Genomic DNA, 17,026 nt, shown 5'->3' on the forward strand with positions numbered 1-17,026 from the left:
GCATACAATTCACAAATTAAAAAACACACATTAACAACTGAGGTAACCAACTTTAAGGATGATTGAAGAACCACTAATGATATAAAAATATGTTTCCGACTTGTGTGTCAGTTTTTAACCTCTTTTCCTCCTTATTCTGTAAAACTTTAAAACTTAAATGAATTGCCTGTAAAATGTAAAATTTTGGAGTTAAAAAAAACACAGAAACGAAATCTCTTTAGGATGTTATGCAATGAAAGATGGTAATTTATTTGCGAATTTAAATGTTTGGATGAAGATTTTCTTTTGAGTTATTCACAATACAAAGGTTTAATTGAACAGTAGTAACACACTTGAAATAAAACATCACAAAAAAACATTTAGCTCAACGTAGACACCTTTTTAAGTGTTTAGATATTTCTTTCATTTTGAGCCCATAAATGAATGGGTTAAATAAAGGATGATAGAGAATTATTTGCAATGTCATAATTAATCGTGCAATTTTTGGAATATCTGAATCCACTCGAGCTATAATAACATCATACAAAACCAAGCAGGAGAAACTAACTAAAACCAGCAGGTGAGGGAAACAGGTCTCTGCAGCCTTTCTTCTGAACTCTTTACAGCTTTGATAGGAAATGATAAATATCTTTGCATATGTAAAAACTGTAAAGAGCATAGGAAGGATCACAAGATCTACTAAAGCTACTACACCAATCACAGTCACAGACCTCGAGCTCAAACAGTAAATTTTGTACATTGTGTTGTTACAAAATATTCCATTAAGATCATACTTGCAGATTTTAGCTTCAGCATTTAGTATTGTCAAAACTGAAATATGTAGAGGAGGAACAGTCCATGCTAAAATGAGCAAAGCTGTCACAATTTTTTTGGTCATGATAGCTGCGTATCTCAGAGGTTTACATATAGACACATATCTGTCGTAGGCCATGGCTGCAAGCAGTAAAAACTCTGAACCACCAACAGAGTAAAACGTGAAAAACTGCAGGAGGCAGGCAGAATAAGAGATGGTTTGCTCTTCAGACAGGAAGTCTATCAAAAGTTTGGGATAAACAGTGGTGCTATAAGTGAAACAGTTCAGTAACAGTGCAGCAATGAAAACGTACATGGGTTTATGGAGGTCTCTGTGACTGCAGATGATGTAAACAATCGCAGAATTACTGCATATTATCAAAACATAAACTGCAAACATTATGAAAAAATAAAGATATCTGTATTTGCTAATTTCCACATATCCACTCAGAGTAATGTGGGTAAGATTTAAACTGTTATCCATGAAAACCTTTTGAAATTCATCAATCAGAAGCTCTAAAACTGTAAAAAATCCCACAGTCTCACAGACGTTCAGCAGACTCCTTTTCATTACCGTCACAACTCCTTACACCACTGGTGGATTCTCATCTACAACTACAGACTGAACAGGCTGAATGTGCGGAAATCTTTTTTTATTGAGCAAGGCTAACTCTCACAGGATCTACTCTCTGGAGTGCTTCCCAACCCTTTGATACGTTTAAGCATAATTAGTAGTTTTATGTAATAGTTTATATTGGGAAATATGTATAAAGTCTTACTTCAAAATTATTCCAATTGCAATTAATTAAATGTTTTTTAAGTAAAGGGTTATGGCTCTGGTAACCCCAAGAAAGGGATAAAGCTTAAGAAAATGGATAGATGAATGGTTCAAGTCAAGATAACTTAGGCTGACAGAGAGAAGCAAATAGCTCATATACATTCAGGCTCTGTCTGCTGTAACATGTGATGCTGCTTCTGCACATTCCCCACATTTAGAAGTTTTTAGCAAAAGTCTGCACATTTTCTGTAATTTGATTATTGTTAAAAGCAAAAAAAAAAAGTAAAAACGGGTTCCAGCTGGCACCATTTCAAAAGGTACCGGATAATACCCGATAGGTATACCCTTTTCTAAATGTGCATCACTTTTAAAATAAATAAAATGTGTAACCACTGCCCTATCTGAGACAATGTTCACTAAAGAATCCGCTGACATCTGTATGCTGCCACCCTTCTTGTTTAACTGCTGTGATCCATTATTGTTTTCTGTTTTCATCCTGCAGAAATTGGTCAAATGAGACCTTTGAATTTGGAGTTTTTTCTGTTGTGACAACCAACATTAATGTATAGCCTAATTTGTACTGAGTGGTATGTTACGGTTTAGAATGGTCCAGGCAATTATGGCAAGCGTTTCCACTCAAAGTGTGATCGTTACAGCGTATGCAGGGTGTAGAACGATTGTGTAGCTTTGTGTCATGGTAGTGTGACTACAGCAAATGCAAAGCTATCAATAACAGTGACAATGTTGGTCCTCCAGCAGCTATGTTTTTCCGCTAGGTTTTTAATACTCCATATATCTGCAAGTCACCTTCTTCTACTGTGAGAGGGTACTGACTCAGTTTGAAGAATACAGGGGGGGGGGGGTCTCAGGACAGATGTCCCATGTTTTCCAAGCCGTCTTCTTGTCCTTGTTCCTGAAGACTGACACATTGTCACAGCCTGTGAAGACATCAAAGGACCAGATGCTAGAGATCGTTTCCTAGCTCACATGTTGACACATGTCATCCATCACACATGCCACCCATAGATACCCCAATCCCAAACTCTGAAGTGTGTGACACTTTTGAATAATGACAACAGTGGCCTTGCTCACATGAAGCTGCATTCTTTGCATGCAGCTTCCTTATAAGAGCTTGTCCAGTCCTTGATGGCCAGTCTCGTAGGTGCTGAAGACAGCAGATGCTTTTTGACATTAATCAGGTTTGCTGCAGACATCTAGGCAACCGTTGTCTGCCAGGAATTGGAACAACTCTGTTTTGTTGTCATTGCTTCTGAGGAAATTGGACCACTTGGATGGGATGGTGTCTTGTTTGTCACCTTGCACCTCCCTCTCTGGCCACGTTGGAGCCTGGAGTCAGCTTTGAGACATGATGTGGTGTATACATCAAAGACAAAATGTGTGACCTTGTGCTTGTTACTGTAGTGCTATATCACTGACAGGAATTCCAATAGTGGATTGCTCTCAAAGATTGTACCTCCCTTTGGTGGCAATGTATGGGACTAGAGCAGACCCATGTACAATTATTATGTTATTGTCACAAAGATATGTTCTATGGAATATAAATTACACAAGCCAAGATCCACATGCTTAAATTGTTATTATTTTGTTCGACTATATTTGTCAAAGAAATGTAAGTGTTTTCATTGTGTGGCAGCCATTTTGACAACTATGGTTGAAGTTATATCACATTGTGATGGTAACTGAAATATTATGTTTCATAAAATGAGCGTACAAGGGCAGAAAAATGCTTAAAGAGCAAATACATGCAAACATATTACTAGAAGTACCTAAATTTGTCAATCACCAGTGGCCATTTTGGAAAATGGCCTCCATTTTAATATTTTTGTGTGCCCAATGCCCTCTTTAGAAAGACAGGACTGTAAGGAGTATTTTTTGCTAAATGTGATGTTTGTTTCACTTGCTGGGTGATTTTTTTTTTTTTTTTTAAGGAAATATGCAGTTATCCACTGCACTACTTGTTACTTTGAGTTGCAAGTAAACCTCAGAGTGTTCAGTAATACATTGCTGTACGCTTCTGGTAGATATTGGGATGTCTTTTGTTTGAGTTTTTATCGTTTCTTTATATGGCAAGGTTCCATAGAGGGAATCTGTGCAACTAAATAAAAAGCTGCCTTAATGAATTCACCATCATTGAATGGTTTTCCATGCTTTGCAATGCAATTTGAAATGCAATAACTTGCATTTAATTCTGTATTTTTAGAATTGACAAAATGTTTCTGGCAACTTTTGACACAGCAGATTTGATTGACTCTGTTTTATGTGCTTTGTCTTTAAAAGTCTTGCTGTCCTTAGTCTCAAAATACCGACTGCTACTAGATGCTCACCATACAACATTTTCACAGCATAAAGTATACACAGCAGTCTTTCAAACAAAGCAAATCCAAAATATTCTGCCCATTACGACTAAGATGCACTTTTCTTTTTTGTCAACGTTGACTCTGCTGACATCTCCAATACAACAAATCATAATTTCATTAATGGAGAGGGGGCCTGCTTGTTCATTTGCAATATAGGCTTTTTAAAGTCCCACTCCAACCATATATGTTGTCTATTGTAAAATTGTTCCCAGTGATCTTTTAATTATGATTAGTTTTTAGCCGAAAGAAAAAAAAAGCCTCTCATGGGTGGGGGTCGGCGGCCCCTGTCTCGCTCCCTCCCTGGCCTCTCGCGGCAGGGACGGCCGGTTGTCTGGAGTGTGGGGGCGGGTCTTCCTTGGGGGCCCTGGCTCGTACCTGGGCTGGGGCAGGGGGATGCTTGGTACTCCTTGGTGGTGGGGGCTCTCCGTCTGGGATTGGGGGGCTCTCCAGGGGTGGGGCCATCCGGTACTCTACCGCGGTCCTGGTGGCGGGTGTAGAGGAGTCCTGGCTGCTGCTACTGGCTCGGCGGAGGGGCTTTGGGGTGGGGATGGCTGGGCACTCTCCCCCTTTCAACATTCCATCATCATTCATCTCAGCATAAATAAACACTCACCTGAGCACAGGTGTCAGCTCACCTTTACACTAATTGTCTGCGTGACAGAATGAAAGGCTTTACATGTGTGGGTTTATATGCTGAAGTGCGTGTGTGAACTGCAGTTGTATTGTGTACATTCTGACAGTGTTAAATCTGAAGACTATTTTAGCCAACAGGTGTGTTTGTAACTACTGCGTGTGTGTATAGACAGGCCACGCCCATTTGAGATTGCTTTTTACACCTGGTTGTTTTATGTTGTTACTTTCCTATGTTACCATCTACTTTGTCTAAACTCCTCTCTTTAACCTTTCTTTTGGAAAGAAATGGATGATTTGCAAAAACCAACATAAAAGAAAAGAGACACTAGACATCTTGTGTGGACAGTGGTTTGTTCTTCTGACATATGGTGTCAGAAGTGGGATTGCCAGTGTCTTGGGAGGAGGCCGAAGATGGCAAGCCGCAAAGGCCCAAAGAAAGGCCAATCACGTTCCACAATGCAAACCAGAAGTCAAGCGATGAAGCATGAAAAAGTGGAAGCAGACTGGGAAACTGAAGATGACGACGACCCATCAGCAGAGCGTCCCGGCCCGAGTGGAGATGTGGAACAGCCTACGATGGTGGAAATGCTCCAGCAGTTCCTTGGAGCGCAGCAGACCAGAGAAGAGGGGTTGTTGGCTGAACTGAAGAACCTGAGGACAGTTCTCCAGTCCCAGAATCAACCTGCAACAGACGTGAGTGACTCTCCACGCTCAGCTAGAAGTGAGGTCTCCTTGTTGCCTCTCCCAACTCCAGCGTCACCTAGTCATCGGAGTGCTAATGATGAAGTTAGCATGGAGATGACTGCTGTACCCTCCACAGTGCAACCACCACTCTTTCAACGTAAGGACCCCAAGATGCTCCCATATCAGCCTGAGGAAGACATTGAGAATTTTTTGCTTCGTTTTGAGAGGATTGCAAAGACTTGGGGTTGGGCAGATACTGAATGGGCATACAGACTTGTACCTTTGCTTACAGGGAAAGCTCTCGCAGCTTATTCCACTATGGATGAAGACCTCTCAGACTCTTATCTTGATATCAAGGTGGCCTTATTGGTCAAATTTAATATTTCAGCTGAAACCTACAGACAACGTTTCCGAGACACCAGGAGAATCGCCTACAGAGACCTATCATCGTCTTAAGGGATAAGGCCTGACCAACGGGATGTAGAAGATATTGGAGAAATTATCATCTTGGAACAGTTTCTTCGCACCTTAACCCCTGACGTACGTACATGGGTGAAGGAGCTAAACTTGCAACGCAGTACATTAATGCTCACTGGACAGCTGGCCCACGGACACAGCAGCGGGTTTTTCTTCACACCCTTGGAGATGGGCGGCGGCCAGCTGACAAAAGACCAGAAGCTCAGAGAACCAGCGTTGGCGTGAGTAAAACTCTATCTCAAGGTGACAATAGAGGACAGACTTTAATTTGCTATTATTCTCAACAACCTGGACATAAAGCTTCTGTATGTCCTCTTAAAAAGCCAAAAATGTCTGGTTATTGCTGTGTGCCACAGAAAAGTGTTACTAAGTTGCAACATCCATGTTCTGATCCTGCTTCATTTTACCCAGTGACTGTTAATGGTGTTTCTTTAACTGCTTTGTTAGATAGTGGCAGTTCTAAGTCTTTGGTGAAGAAATGTTATTTACCAGACCATGTTCTTGATTACAAAAACAAAACTGTGATTGAATGTGTCCATTGAGATTATAAAGTGTATCCCACTGCTGAAATAACTTTTGATCTGGATAACCACGCATTTCTTTTGCAAGTTGCAGTGTTGGAAAATATGTCAGTTGATTGTGTTATTGGGAGGGATTGTCCCCTTTTGTGGGAGTTACTCAAGGAAAAAAGACAAACCAATGTTGCTGCTGTAGTCACAAGATCTCAAGTTAATGCTGGGTTAGAACCTCTTCTAGATCCTCATAGTGATCTTTGTGAGGGTGGATATAAAGGCCAAAATAAATCACGGCGCCAACGCCGTCATGAAAAACAGAGAGGGTCTTTTGAAACTCTTGAACAGAAACCTGAATGTCAGAACTTTGTGTGGGAAATACCAAATGATATTAGACATTTGCAGATGGCTGATGCTACTTTGGCTGTTTTGTACAATCAGGTAGAAAATGAAATTGACAATGTCTCTACAGATACAAAATGTATACTTGAAAATGGAATTTTGTACATTCAGGGGGAGACTGGTAAGCGGCTAGTAGTGCCTACTGTGTATGAGTGTATGAATGTGTGTGTGAATGGGCGAATGGGTCTGTGACTGTTAAGCACTTTGGGCCCTCGAAGGAGGGTAGAAAGCGCTATACAAGTATACGCCATTTACCATTTACTGGATGCAGATCTAAAGTTTTGCACCTAGCTCACACTGTCCCATGGGCAGGACACCTGGGTTATAAAAAAAAAGTATGCAAGTTTAGCCAAGCGCTTTTACTGGCCAGCTATGTTTAAAGATGTAAGACAGTTTTGTGCATCATGTCCTCAATATCAGTTAACAAGTTTGAGTAAAGTTAAACGTGCACCGCTACATCCTATGCCAGTCATAAGTACCCCTTTCCAGCGCATTGCCATGGACATTGTAGGGCCACTGGAGAAAAGCAGTTCTGGAGACAAATATATTCTGGTCATCTGTGATTATGCAACCCGTTTCCCAGAAGCTTTCCCATTACACAACATCAAAACGAAAGCAATAATAAATGCTCTTGTTCAGCTCTTTTCTCATGTAGAAGTGCCGAACGAAATCCTGACTGATCAAGGAACCAACTTCACCTCAAACCTGACGTTATAACTGCATAAAGAACTAGGCATCAAAGGCATCCGGACCACGCCGTATCATCCACAAACTGATGGACTGGTAGAGAGATTTAACCAGAGTCTCAAGCAGATGTTGCGTAAATTTGTTTCAGATACTGGATGTGACTGGGATAAATGGTTGACTTTTCTCTTATTTGCATACAGGGAGGTTCGCCAGGCTTCCACAGGTTTCTCCCCATTTGAGCTCCTGTATGAGTGGCCAGTTCAGGGTCCCTTAGATCTGCTCAGAAAAGAATGGGAAGCAAGCAAGAAACCAGCATCGGAGGGAATCCTGCCCTATGTACTCCAGATGAGGAATCGTTTGGAAACATACAGAGAACTGGCCCAACAGAACCTCACGAAAGCCCAAAAGGATCAAAAATCCTGGTATGACAAGAAAGCTCATCAGCGTGAGTTGGAACCAGGTAAAATAGTTTTGATACTTTTACCGCTGACAGCAAACAAGCTTTTGGGTAAATGGCAGGGCCCATATCAAGTGATTAGACAGGCTGGACCAGTAACATATGAAATAGCACACCCAGAGAAAGGGAAACAGAGTCAGATTTATCACATAAACCTGCTGAAAGAGTGGAAAGACTGTGAGCAACCACCATCTCAACAAAAATTACTTGTGTGTAAAGTACATGATGATGGTGATGAACCTATTACCTGTGTGCCAGATGTTTCCTCTTCTATGCAGCCTGAATTTGACCATCTTTCACCTCAGCAGAAACAGGAGTGTATGGATCTACTGAGACAAGTTCCTGTCCTGTTTAAAGATGGACCAGGGAGGACTTCGCTAGCTCAACATACCATCCACCTAAAAGATCCGGTGCACATTTGCCAACGGCCCTACAGGATCCCTGAGTGTCTGAGGCATTCTCTTAGGGAGGAAATCAAGAAAATGATAGACTTGGGGGTCATTGAGCCATCTGAAAGCGAATAGTCCAGTCCGGTGGTGATGGTTCCGAAGAAGGATGGGTCCCAGCGTCTCTGCATCGATTTTAGAAGAACAAGTGTTCGGACCCCACAGAAGGGTGAATGCTGTGTCCCGCTTTGATGCATACCCCATGCCTCGTATTGATGACCTGGTGAAGCGTATTGGAAAAGCCCACTATCTGACCACATTAGACCTGTGTAAGGGCTATTGGCAGATTCTATTGGAAGCGGGCTCCAGGCAATACACTGCTTTTCGAACGCCAGTGAGTTTGTATCAATTCACAGTGATACCATTCGGGCTCCATGGGGCACCCACACTTTTCAAAGACTGATGGACACACTTCTGAGGGGCTGTGAAATTTACTGTTCTGCCTATTTAGATGGTGTAGTGATTTTTAGCCATTCATGGGAAGATCACATGACTCATCTTAAAAATATTCTCACAAACATTGAAAAGGCAGGACAAACAATCCACAGAAAGGCGAGTGGGTGAAGACGGAGACCCAATACCTTTGATTTCATCTGGGCGGCTGCAACATTCGCCCCATGGTTGATAAGGTGGAAGCAATACAGAAGACCGAACAACCCCGCACCAAGAAACAGCTGAGGTCTTTTCTTGGACTCATTGGTTGGTACAGCAGATTCATCCCACATTTTGCAACCATGGCAACACCTCTTACAAATCTCACCCGCAAATTATCACCAAATCCAATACGATGGTCAGTTCATTGTGAGGAGTCATGCCTTGAAGAATGCCATGTGCTCTTCTCCAGTTTTATGCAGTCCAGACTTCCAGAAACGATTTTGGTGCAAGTTCTGGCTCAGAAGACTGGAGACAAAGAAAGACCTTTACTGTATCTGAGTCGTAAGCTACTGCCAAGGGAAACCAGGTACTTGACTGTTGAAAAAGAAGCTGTGGCACTCAAATGGTCGTTGGACAGTTTGAGATATTATCTCCTGGGAAGACAATTTGATCTGGAGTCAGATCACAGAGCGCTACAATGGATCAATACCATGAAGGATCATAACTCCAGGATTATGAGATGGTACCTTGCCTTACAACCTTTCAGTTTCAGCATACGCCGCAAGCCTGGCCGATTCAACACCTTGGCTGACTACTAATCTAGATTTCCCACAGTGGCAGCGCTCTGAGAGGGGGAAAGTAATGTGACAGAGCACATGTCTGTCCCTGAGTAGGGTTTTTAACAAAGTGATTTGTATGAAATTGCTTCAGTGGGTGCACACACTGTTCTGCTTAACCATCTGTTGCATTTCACTTTGTTTGGTTTAATGGTAATCACTGGATTTTGGTTGTTTTGTGGTTTATTTGTTCACTTCTTGTTTTATTTTGGAGCACTTCCTGTTTCAGGAAGTCCAGTGATTTTTGGTTTCCTTTGACAGGCCTCTTTAGAATTAAAAATGTTTTCTTTGTATTTTCTATTTGGGAATTGATGTTTAATGGGAGACATATTTTTGTTTTATTATGTTTAATTTCTTAAAAGTAAAATACACTTTGTTTCTTATATGTGTTTAATTTTTTGATTAGTAATTGGGTTGGTTTGGTGAAGGGGTGGGGCTAGCCACCTATAAATGAGGACCTCTTCTCAAAATGGGGCCTCCTGTTTGTATGGCTTGATGATTCAGCACTGTGGCTTGTTTCCTGCCATACTTTTCCTTGGAAAAAATGGATGATTTGCAAAAACCAACATAAAAGAAAAGAGACACTAGACATCTTGTGTGGACAGTGGTTTGTTCTTCTGACACCACTCAAGCTTTAGATTTGGTGAAGATGACCATACAAGGTGCTAAGGTCATGGGGGCTTTCCCCTTTCCTGACAGATCATCGGCCTGGAGCCAAATAAAGCCTGCCTTAAAAGTTTTTAACCGATGTTGTTTTATTACTCTTTGTCTTTGCATGCCCCGAGACCCAGAGATTTCTGCACATGTCTGATCCAACTTTTAATAAACTGACTAAATTCCAGTTGAGTCTTTTGACCACTTTCTTCCTCATCAACGAACACACAGAGGTTGGCAGGGGCTAACCTCACACATCCCGTGTGAAGCTTCAGGTGCACCTCACTTTCTAATACCATCCATGTTTTATGTATGACTTGCCAGAATTAATTTAAGAAATGTGCCATTGCAACTATGGAATGTTTAAAATACAAATGTTTTTTTTCATACAAGGATTTTATGCGATGAAAGATTGTACTGTAAACAAATGTTTGTAAAATATTTTCTTTTAAAATATGTACAATACATAGTCGAATCAAAATATTTAAAGAGATTGAAACAACACATCACACAAAACATTTAGCTTAACGTAGACACCTTTTTAAGTGTTTAGATATTTCTTTCATTTTAAGCCCATAAATGAAAGGATTCAATAAAGGATGATATATGAATGCCTGCAATGTCATAATTAATCGTGCAATTTTTGGAATATCTGAATCCACTCGAGCTATAATAACATCATACAAAACCAAGCAGGAGAAACTAACTAAAACCAGCAGGTGAGGGAAACAGGTCTCTGCAGCCTTTCTTCTGAACTCTTTACAGCTTTGATAGGAAATGATAAATATCTTTGCATATGTAAAAACTGTAAAGAGCATAGGAAGGATCACAAGATCTACTAAAGCTACTACACCAATCACAGTCACCAATCTTGAGCTCAAACAGTGAAGTTTGTAAAAGGTATTGTTACAAAATATCCCATTTATATCATATTTGCAGATTTTAGCTTCAGCATTTAGTATTGTCAGAATTGAAAAGTGAAGAGGAGGAACAGTCCATGCTAAAATGAGCAAAGCTGTCACAATTTTTTTGGTCATGATAGCTGCGTATCTCAGAGGTTTACATATAGACACATATCTGTCGTAGGCCATGGCTGCAAGCAGTAAAAACTCTGAACCACCAACAGAGTAAAACGTGAAAAACTGCAGGAGGCAGGCAGAATAAGAGATGGTTTGCTCTTCAGACAGGAAGTCTATCAAAAGTTTGGGATAAACAGTGGTGCTATAAGTGAAACAGTTCAGTAACAGTGCAGCAATGAAAACGTACATGGGTTTATGGAGGTCTCTGTGACTGCAGATGATGTAAACAATCGCAGAGTTACCACACATTATCAAAATATAAACTGCAAACATGACAAAAAAACAAAGATATCTATATTTGCTGAGTTCCACATATCCACTCAGAGTAAAGTGGGTTATATTTAGACTTTTATCCATTAAAACCTTCTAAAATTCATCAATCAGAAGCTCTAACTGTAAATAATCTCACAGTCTCAGAGACGTTCGGCAGACTCTTTCATTACTGTAAAAACTCCTTACACCACTGGTGGATTCTCATCTACAACTACAGACTGAACGGGCTGAATCTGTGGAAATCGTATTTATTGAGCAAGGCTAACCCTCACAGGATCTACTCTCTGGAGTCCTTCCCAACCCTTCGATGTGTTTTAAATTTAAGTAAAATTTGTTTGTGCTCTTCTTATTTTTGTATCATTTGTAAAATCCTACTAGTGATCTCTAACAGGCCGAAAAGACAAATTTCATAATTTGTGTACTTGTTTTTTAATCTTTTCTGAACAACAACTAATATGCTTTGTACTTAGCTTGAACTCTTTGGAAAAGATACAATGGATCACCATGTTAGCATGCATGTTATAAATGTAATTTGAAAACAACATTTGCTTTTGTAATATAAAAGATCCATGTTTGGAAAAACTAAAAGAAGCAGACTGAAGCAGTAGATCCACAATAAAGCACGAAAACTGAAAAAAGCAGGCAGATTATGAAAGGATTTTCTCCTCAGACTGGATGTCTATCAAAAGCTTTGGTGCTTTGGTATTTTGGTGGTGCTGAAAACAGCAGTCCAATGACAGTGCTACAATAATGATGGGCTTTTGGAGGACTTTATAAACACAGATCAGGCATATGTGAAGTTATAACACATTATAACAGAATAACTTATGTAAAAACACAAAACCACAAAAATCAAGGTTTTGAGTCTGAGTTCTGCATTTCCCCTCCAAGTAATCTGGGCACACTGAAAAAAAAACTACTTTTTGTCCAATGACATATATTTAATGAATCCTCATAACATTTACACTATGATATGCAGATAATGTTGAAGTATAATGTTTAACTTAACTAAAGTTTAAGTGTTGTTTTAATTCAAAATGATTACATTTAAGTAAGATATAATTCTTGTTTTTGTTATCATTTGAGAGAATTTACAGAATAACAGAATTATTATTGAGTTTTTAATCTGCAAAGCTAACACATGAGTGCATGTGTGTAATTTGCTGCAGTATTTTAGAAGTACAAGCTTCTTGAGCCCTGCCCAAAGGCCACGGGCCACCGTTCGCTCAATCACGGTTAAGCTAGCCGTGAACTGGAAATGTCTTGCTCCCTCTTCCAATATGAGGTTTACATCAGAGCATGAAACAAAACAGTAACTGCTTTCTGTTTTCATAATAAAACTGTATCCATTCTAATTATGTACTACTACAAATATTACATACAGCAAAACTATCTCCTCACAGAGATTTGTGTACTCTTACTAAGTTTTTGAGTCGCGAGTACATAAACAAGGCACATATATATCTATATCTTTATTTTTGACTAAAGACATATAAGAAATTGTCAACTTTGAAATATATACATATTATATATATATATATATTTATTTATATATAATATGCACCAAACATATACATTTATGCTAATGTATGTACCTTTTTATACTTTTTACCTGACAATATTTCTTTCATTTTAAGCCTCAAAGATAGATATATATATATATATATATATATGTGTGTGTGTGTGTGTGTACAAAGTAGTTCACATGCCAAAAAAGTCTGAGTAGTGTATGTAATGAGTAGTGTGTAATATGGTTTTTAACACAGAGGCAGTATTTTAAACAACGTAGAACTTGTATAAAGAAGTTTCAAACAGTCCGTTTTTATTTAAAGCGGCCATATGAAAAAAAAACTACTTTTTGAGCTTGTAAGTATACTATACTGTTCATTCCTCTCTATAAAGATCCCCAAAGTGTTATCTTTTATTTGCTCACGCATTTCTGAGTAATCCTCTAAAAACCCGCGCTCTCAGCAGCAACCCCTCCCATACATTAAAATGAGCTAGTTCTCGTGTACTGATGTCACAGAGTGAGACACTCCCTTTCAGGAAGCTCCGCCCCCAGAATAATACAATCATCTAATTTATCCACAGAGCTAGTGGTGATCAGCAAAAAAAACTTTCATTTTAGATCCACAATACGATATATCTTCCCAATTGTGTCTTGTCAAACTGATGTTTGTTGATTTAGCTGCGGGGCTCCTTTAAGACGACACTCCCCCATCCCCCTGATTGGGCATGGGCGTCGAGTGTATTTGTGTTGTGAACCAGTGTAGTGTTGGGGGGGCTAGGCAGATCAATTGTATGTGCATCCTTCTTTGAAAAAGTTTAGATATTTGTTTATGTGGGAGAAAAGAAGACTCGCTGCCATAAGGATGATCTCATGAAACACACAACAGGTGCCGGATCCTAAGGATGTTTAGCTTCCGGGTAGGAAAAAAAACTCACAAAAATAGCTAATATTTTATAAATAATTTGTATTTTATCAAAGGTAATATATGATCATATATATGGATATAGTTTACTCTCAAAGGCTTGAGAAAATCATTGTATGGCCCCTTTAAAAAGTGTAATTACTGCAGCATTCAGTGTAATCAAGTACACATACAGTCAACAAATGTACCTGCTCATTACTTCTTTTTGAACATGGGCATCGTGGATGATTTATTTATTTGTTGGACATGCAGTCCCATTTTTTCATGTCTGTGTGCATGAGGAGGTCCTGGCCGGAGTGATGCATGGCAGGAAGTCTTATATAGAACTGTAAATTTGCATTTATAGATATGCTATGTTGTGTGTATGCCATGTTATGGAATGTGTGTGTACGTGTGCACATGAGCATCAAAATATTTAATATAATTTAGGTATGACACTCATCTTATCCCATGACCTTTTAATATTATCTGCCAGTGGTTTGCATGTCTAAAAAATGAGTAACATTTACCAAACAACAAAATTGTAGTGAGAGTTTTTTTCAAGTAAATCTTATGAGTGATTTTTATTTATTTTCTTGTGGATGTATCCAAATGGAGCTTTTTCCTCCAGTTCTGTCTGGATTCTGTTAAAAATCGCCTCATGTCCCGCTGCTTCATCAACCAAAATAGAACGCCACACGGTGGTGATTAGAGATTGTGTCTGTGCACGTGTCGTGGGGGGGGAGTGTGCTCCTCTGGTGCGCAGACGGGACTGACCTCTCTCTCTGCCTCAGATCTTTTCATCTGCGCTCTCCGAGAAACAAGTGGGCTAACCTTACTCTGTAAAACTGTCGTTTCAGTCCTACTCTTTGTTTCTGATTTTGCAGTTGCAATGCAAACTTGCAGATTTTTACACATTAATTGTATGTGGGAATTTCCTGCATTATGAGAGTTTGTGGGATTTATTTTAATGTGCGCGATACCAACAGCGAAATTCAAGCCCTCTGCATTCATATACATGCTTTTAGTGATTCTATTGTGCCATTATACATTGTCCTACAGGATTGACTCAAGTGCTTAAAAAAAAGTATTTTTCAAATATCATTGCAAAATCAAAAATTATAAAATTATAAAAAATATATATATATTCCTGCTTCATGTTGTTAAACCATAGACATGTATAATGGATGGATAATCCCTCCTCACTACCAGTTTCTTCGGGAGTTAAAGTCACACATACAGTTGAGGTCAAAGTTTACATACACTTGTAAAGATCACAATGTCATGGCTGTCTTGAGTTTCTAGTTATTTCTACAACTCTGATTTTTCTCCGATAGAGAGATTGGGGCAGATACTTTTACATCATGAAGCTTGGTTCTTTTGACTTTATTATGGGTTGACTGAAAATGTGACTGATGGGTCTAAAATATACATACAGCAACATGAATTAGCAATTTTGTTTTTTTAGAGAGTTTCTTCAACAAAATAAGCTTCATATTTTGACTTCTTAACTTCTTGTGAGTAATAATGAGTGACTTCTGTTGGTGAATTCTCTGAGGCCATTTAAATCACCTACTGTTGAGAGAACAATGGTCAGAGTAAAGACTCTACCAAGAACCACAAAAAAGCAGATTTGACAAGAAATAGAAACTGATCTAACACCATTGTGAGTGCCCACAGTCAAGCGTGTTTTGCATTGCTATGGACTGAGAAGGTGCAGAACAAGAAGGAACCCCTTGCCCCAAAAGTGGCACTTCAAGGCTTGCCAAAAGTTTCCTGCTGATCACATGAACACAGATCAGACCTTCTTGAGGACAGTTCTGATGTCAGACAAAACAAAAATTAAGCTCTTTGGCCACAGTGGCCAGCAATATGTTTGGAGGAGAAAAGGTGAGGCCTTTAACCCCAAGAACATTATGCCTACGGTCAAGCATTCAAGCATAGGGGTTGTAGTATTGTGCTGTGGGCATTTTTCTTCTTTTTTGATACCAATAGAAATAGTGCTTTACAGAGAGTATATTATATACAACCCACTCTCAGTAAAATGCGTACATATTCCACGACTTTGCACTCTGAAATACCGTGTATAATATACGCCAAACACGGTTTTTGCATGCATATGATACGCAATGGTAGAGAATGGGTTCCGACGGCGTACAATAAACACGACTTTTTAGGTTTCGTTTTGATCATGTGGTCAGAAATCCTCCGGCTCTTTTCTAAATGACGTCGTTCCTGGTTAAGGTTAGGATTACGGTTATGGTTAGGGTTAGAAAAGCAAATTGTTCGTTTGTGGGGCTGTCTGTGATGCTCACGGCTCCACCAGGGGACGTGTCAAACGTGGAAAACAGACTTTAACACGTTTAGGACCGCGCGTATTATATGCACGCAAAAGCCGTTTTTGGCGTATATTATACACGGTATTTCCCAAATCGTGGCATATGTACGCATTTTACTGAGACTGGGTTGATTATATAATTAAAAAAAAAACAGAATTACCCTAAAATTCTTTAAGGTAAACTAAAATCATCAGCTTGATCGTTGGGTCTTGGGCAGAGTTGGACAATGACCCCAAACCCAGATCAAAAGTGAGAGTGAAATGGAGAAATCAGGCTAGAATTAAGGTTTTAAAAGGACCTTACCAAAGTCCTGACCTGAACCCCATTGAGAACTCGTGGACGGTGCTAAAGATGCAAGTCAGTTTCAGAAAGCTAATAAATTTAACTGAACAGCAGCAATTCTGTCAAGAGTAGTGGCCAAATAAAATCAACCAAAAGCCTCCTTAAAGTTTGTGGATAGCTACAAAAGTGACTACTTGAATTGAAAATAGCCATGGGTCGGGTAACCCAAATTAGTATTGCTGCATGTGTATTTTTGACCCAGCAGATTGGGTCACATTTTCAGTTGACCCATAATAAAGTCCTAAAAGAACCAAACTTCATGATTGTTTTGTGTTCAAGTCACTCTACCACAGAAGAATCAGAGTTGTAGATATGGTAAATGGTGTATACTTGCATAGCTCTTTCTACCCTCCTTCGAGGGCCCAAAGCACTTCAGAGTCACAGACCGATTCACCCATTCACACACTGGTGGTGGCTCCACTGCCGAACACTGGCGCCAACCTCCCACCAGAGGCAATTCGGGGTTCAGTG

General features: G+C 39.6%; 2 protein-coding genes across 2 annotated transcripts; both read right to left on the reverse strand.

The window, feature by feature from the left end:
* Positions 1-364: 364 nt before the first annotated feature.
* Positions 365-2,064, reverse strand: LOC112137954 (olfactory receptor 11A1-like). Its single transcript, XM_024260472.2, has one exon. The coding sequence runs from the start codon at positions 1,361-1,363 to the stop codon at positions 365-367; it is 999 nt and encodes a 332-aa protein (XP_024116240.2). The 5' UTR covers positions 1,364-2,064.
* An 8,571-nt stretch (positions 2,065-10,635) lies between these two features.
* On the reverse strand, positions 10,636-11,547 carry LOC112137953 (olfactory receptor 11A1-like). The gene has a single exon (XM_024260471.1). The coding sequence runs from the start codon at positions 11,545-11,547 to the stop codon at positions 10,636-10,638; it is 912 nt and encodes a 303-aa protein (XP_024116239.1).
* Positions 11,548-17,026: the final 5,479 nt, after the last annotated feature.

This window comes from Oryzias melastigma, linkage group LG21 (genome assembly GCF_002922805.2).
Source record: "Oryzias melastigma strain HK-1 linkage group LG21, ASM292280v2, whole genome shotgun sequence".
In the NCBI taxonomy this organism is placed as follows: Eukaryota; Metazoa; Chordata; class Actinopteri; order Beloniformes; family Adrianichthyidae; genus Oryzias; species Oryzias melastigma.

Bases quoted from the DNA above. Each gene is read 5' to 3' on its own strand.
- LOC112137954 (XM_024260472.2), bottom strand. From the start codon at position 1,363: ATGAAAAGGAGTCTGCTGAACGTCTGTGAGACTGTGGGATTTTTTACA.
- LOC112137953 (XM_024260471.1), bottom strand. From the start codon at position 11,547: ATGGATAAAAGTCTAAATATAACCCACTTTACTCTGAGTGGATATGTG.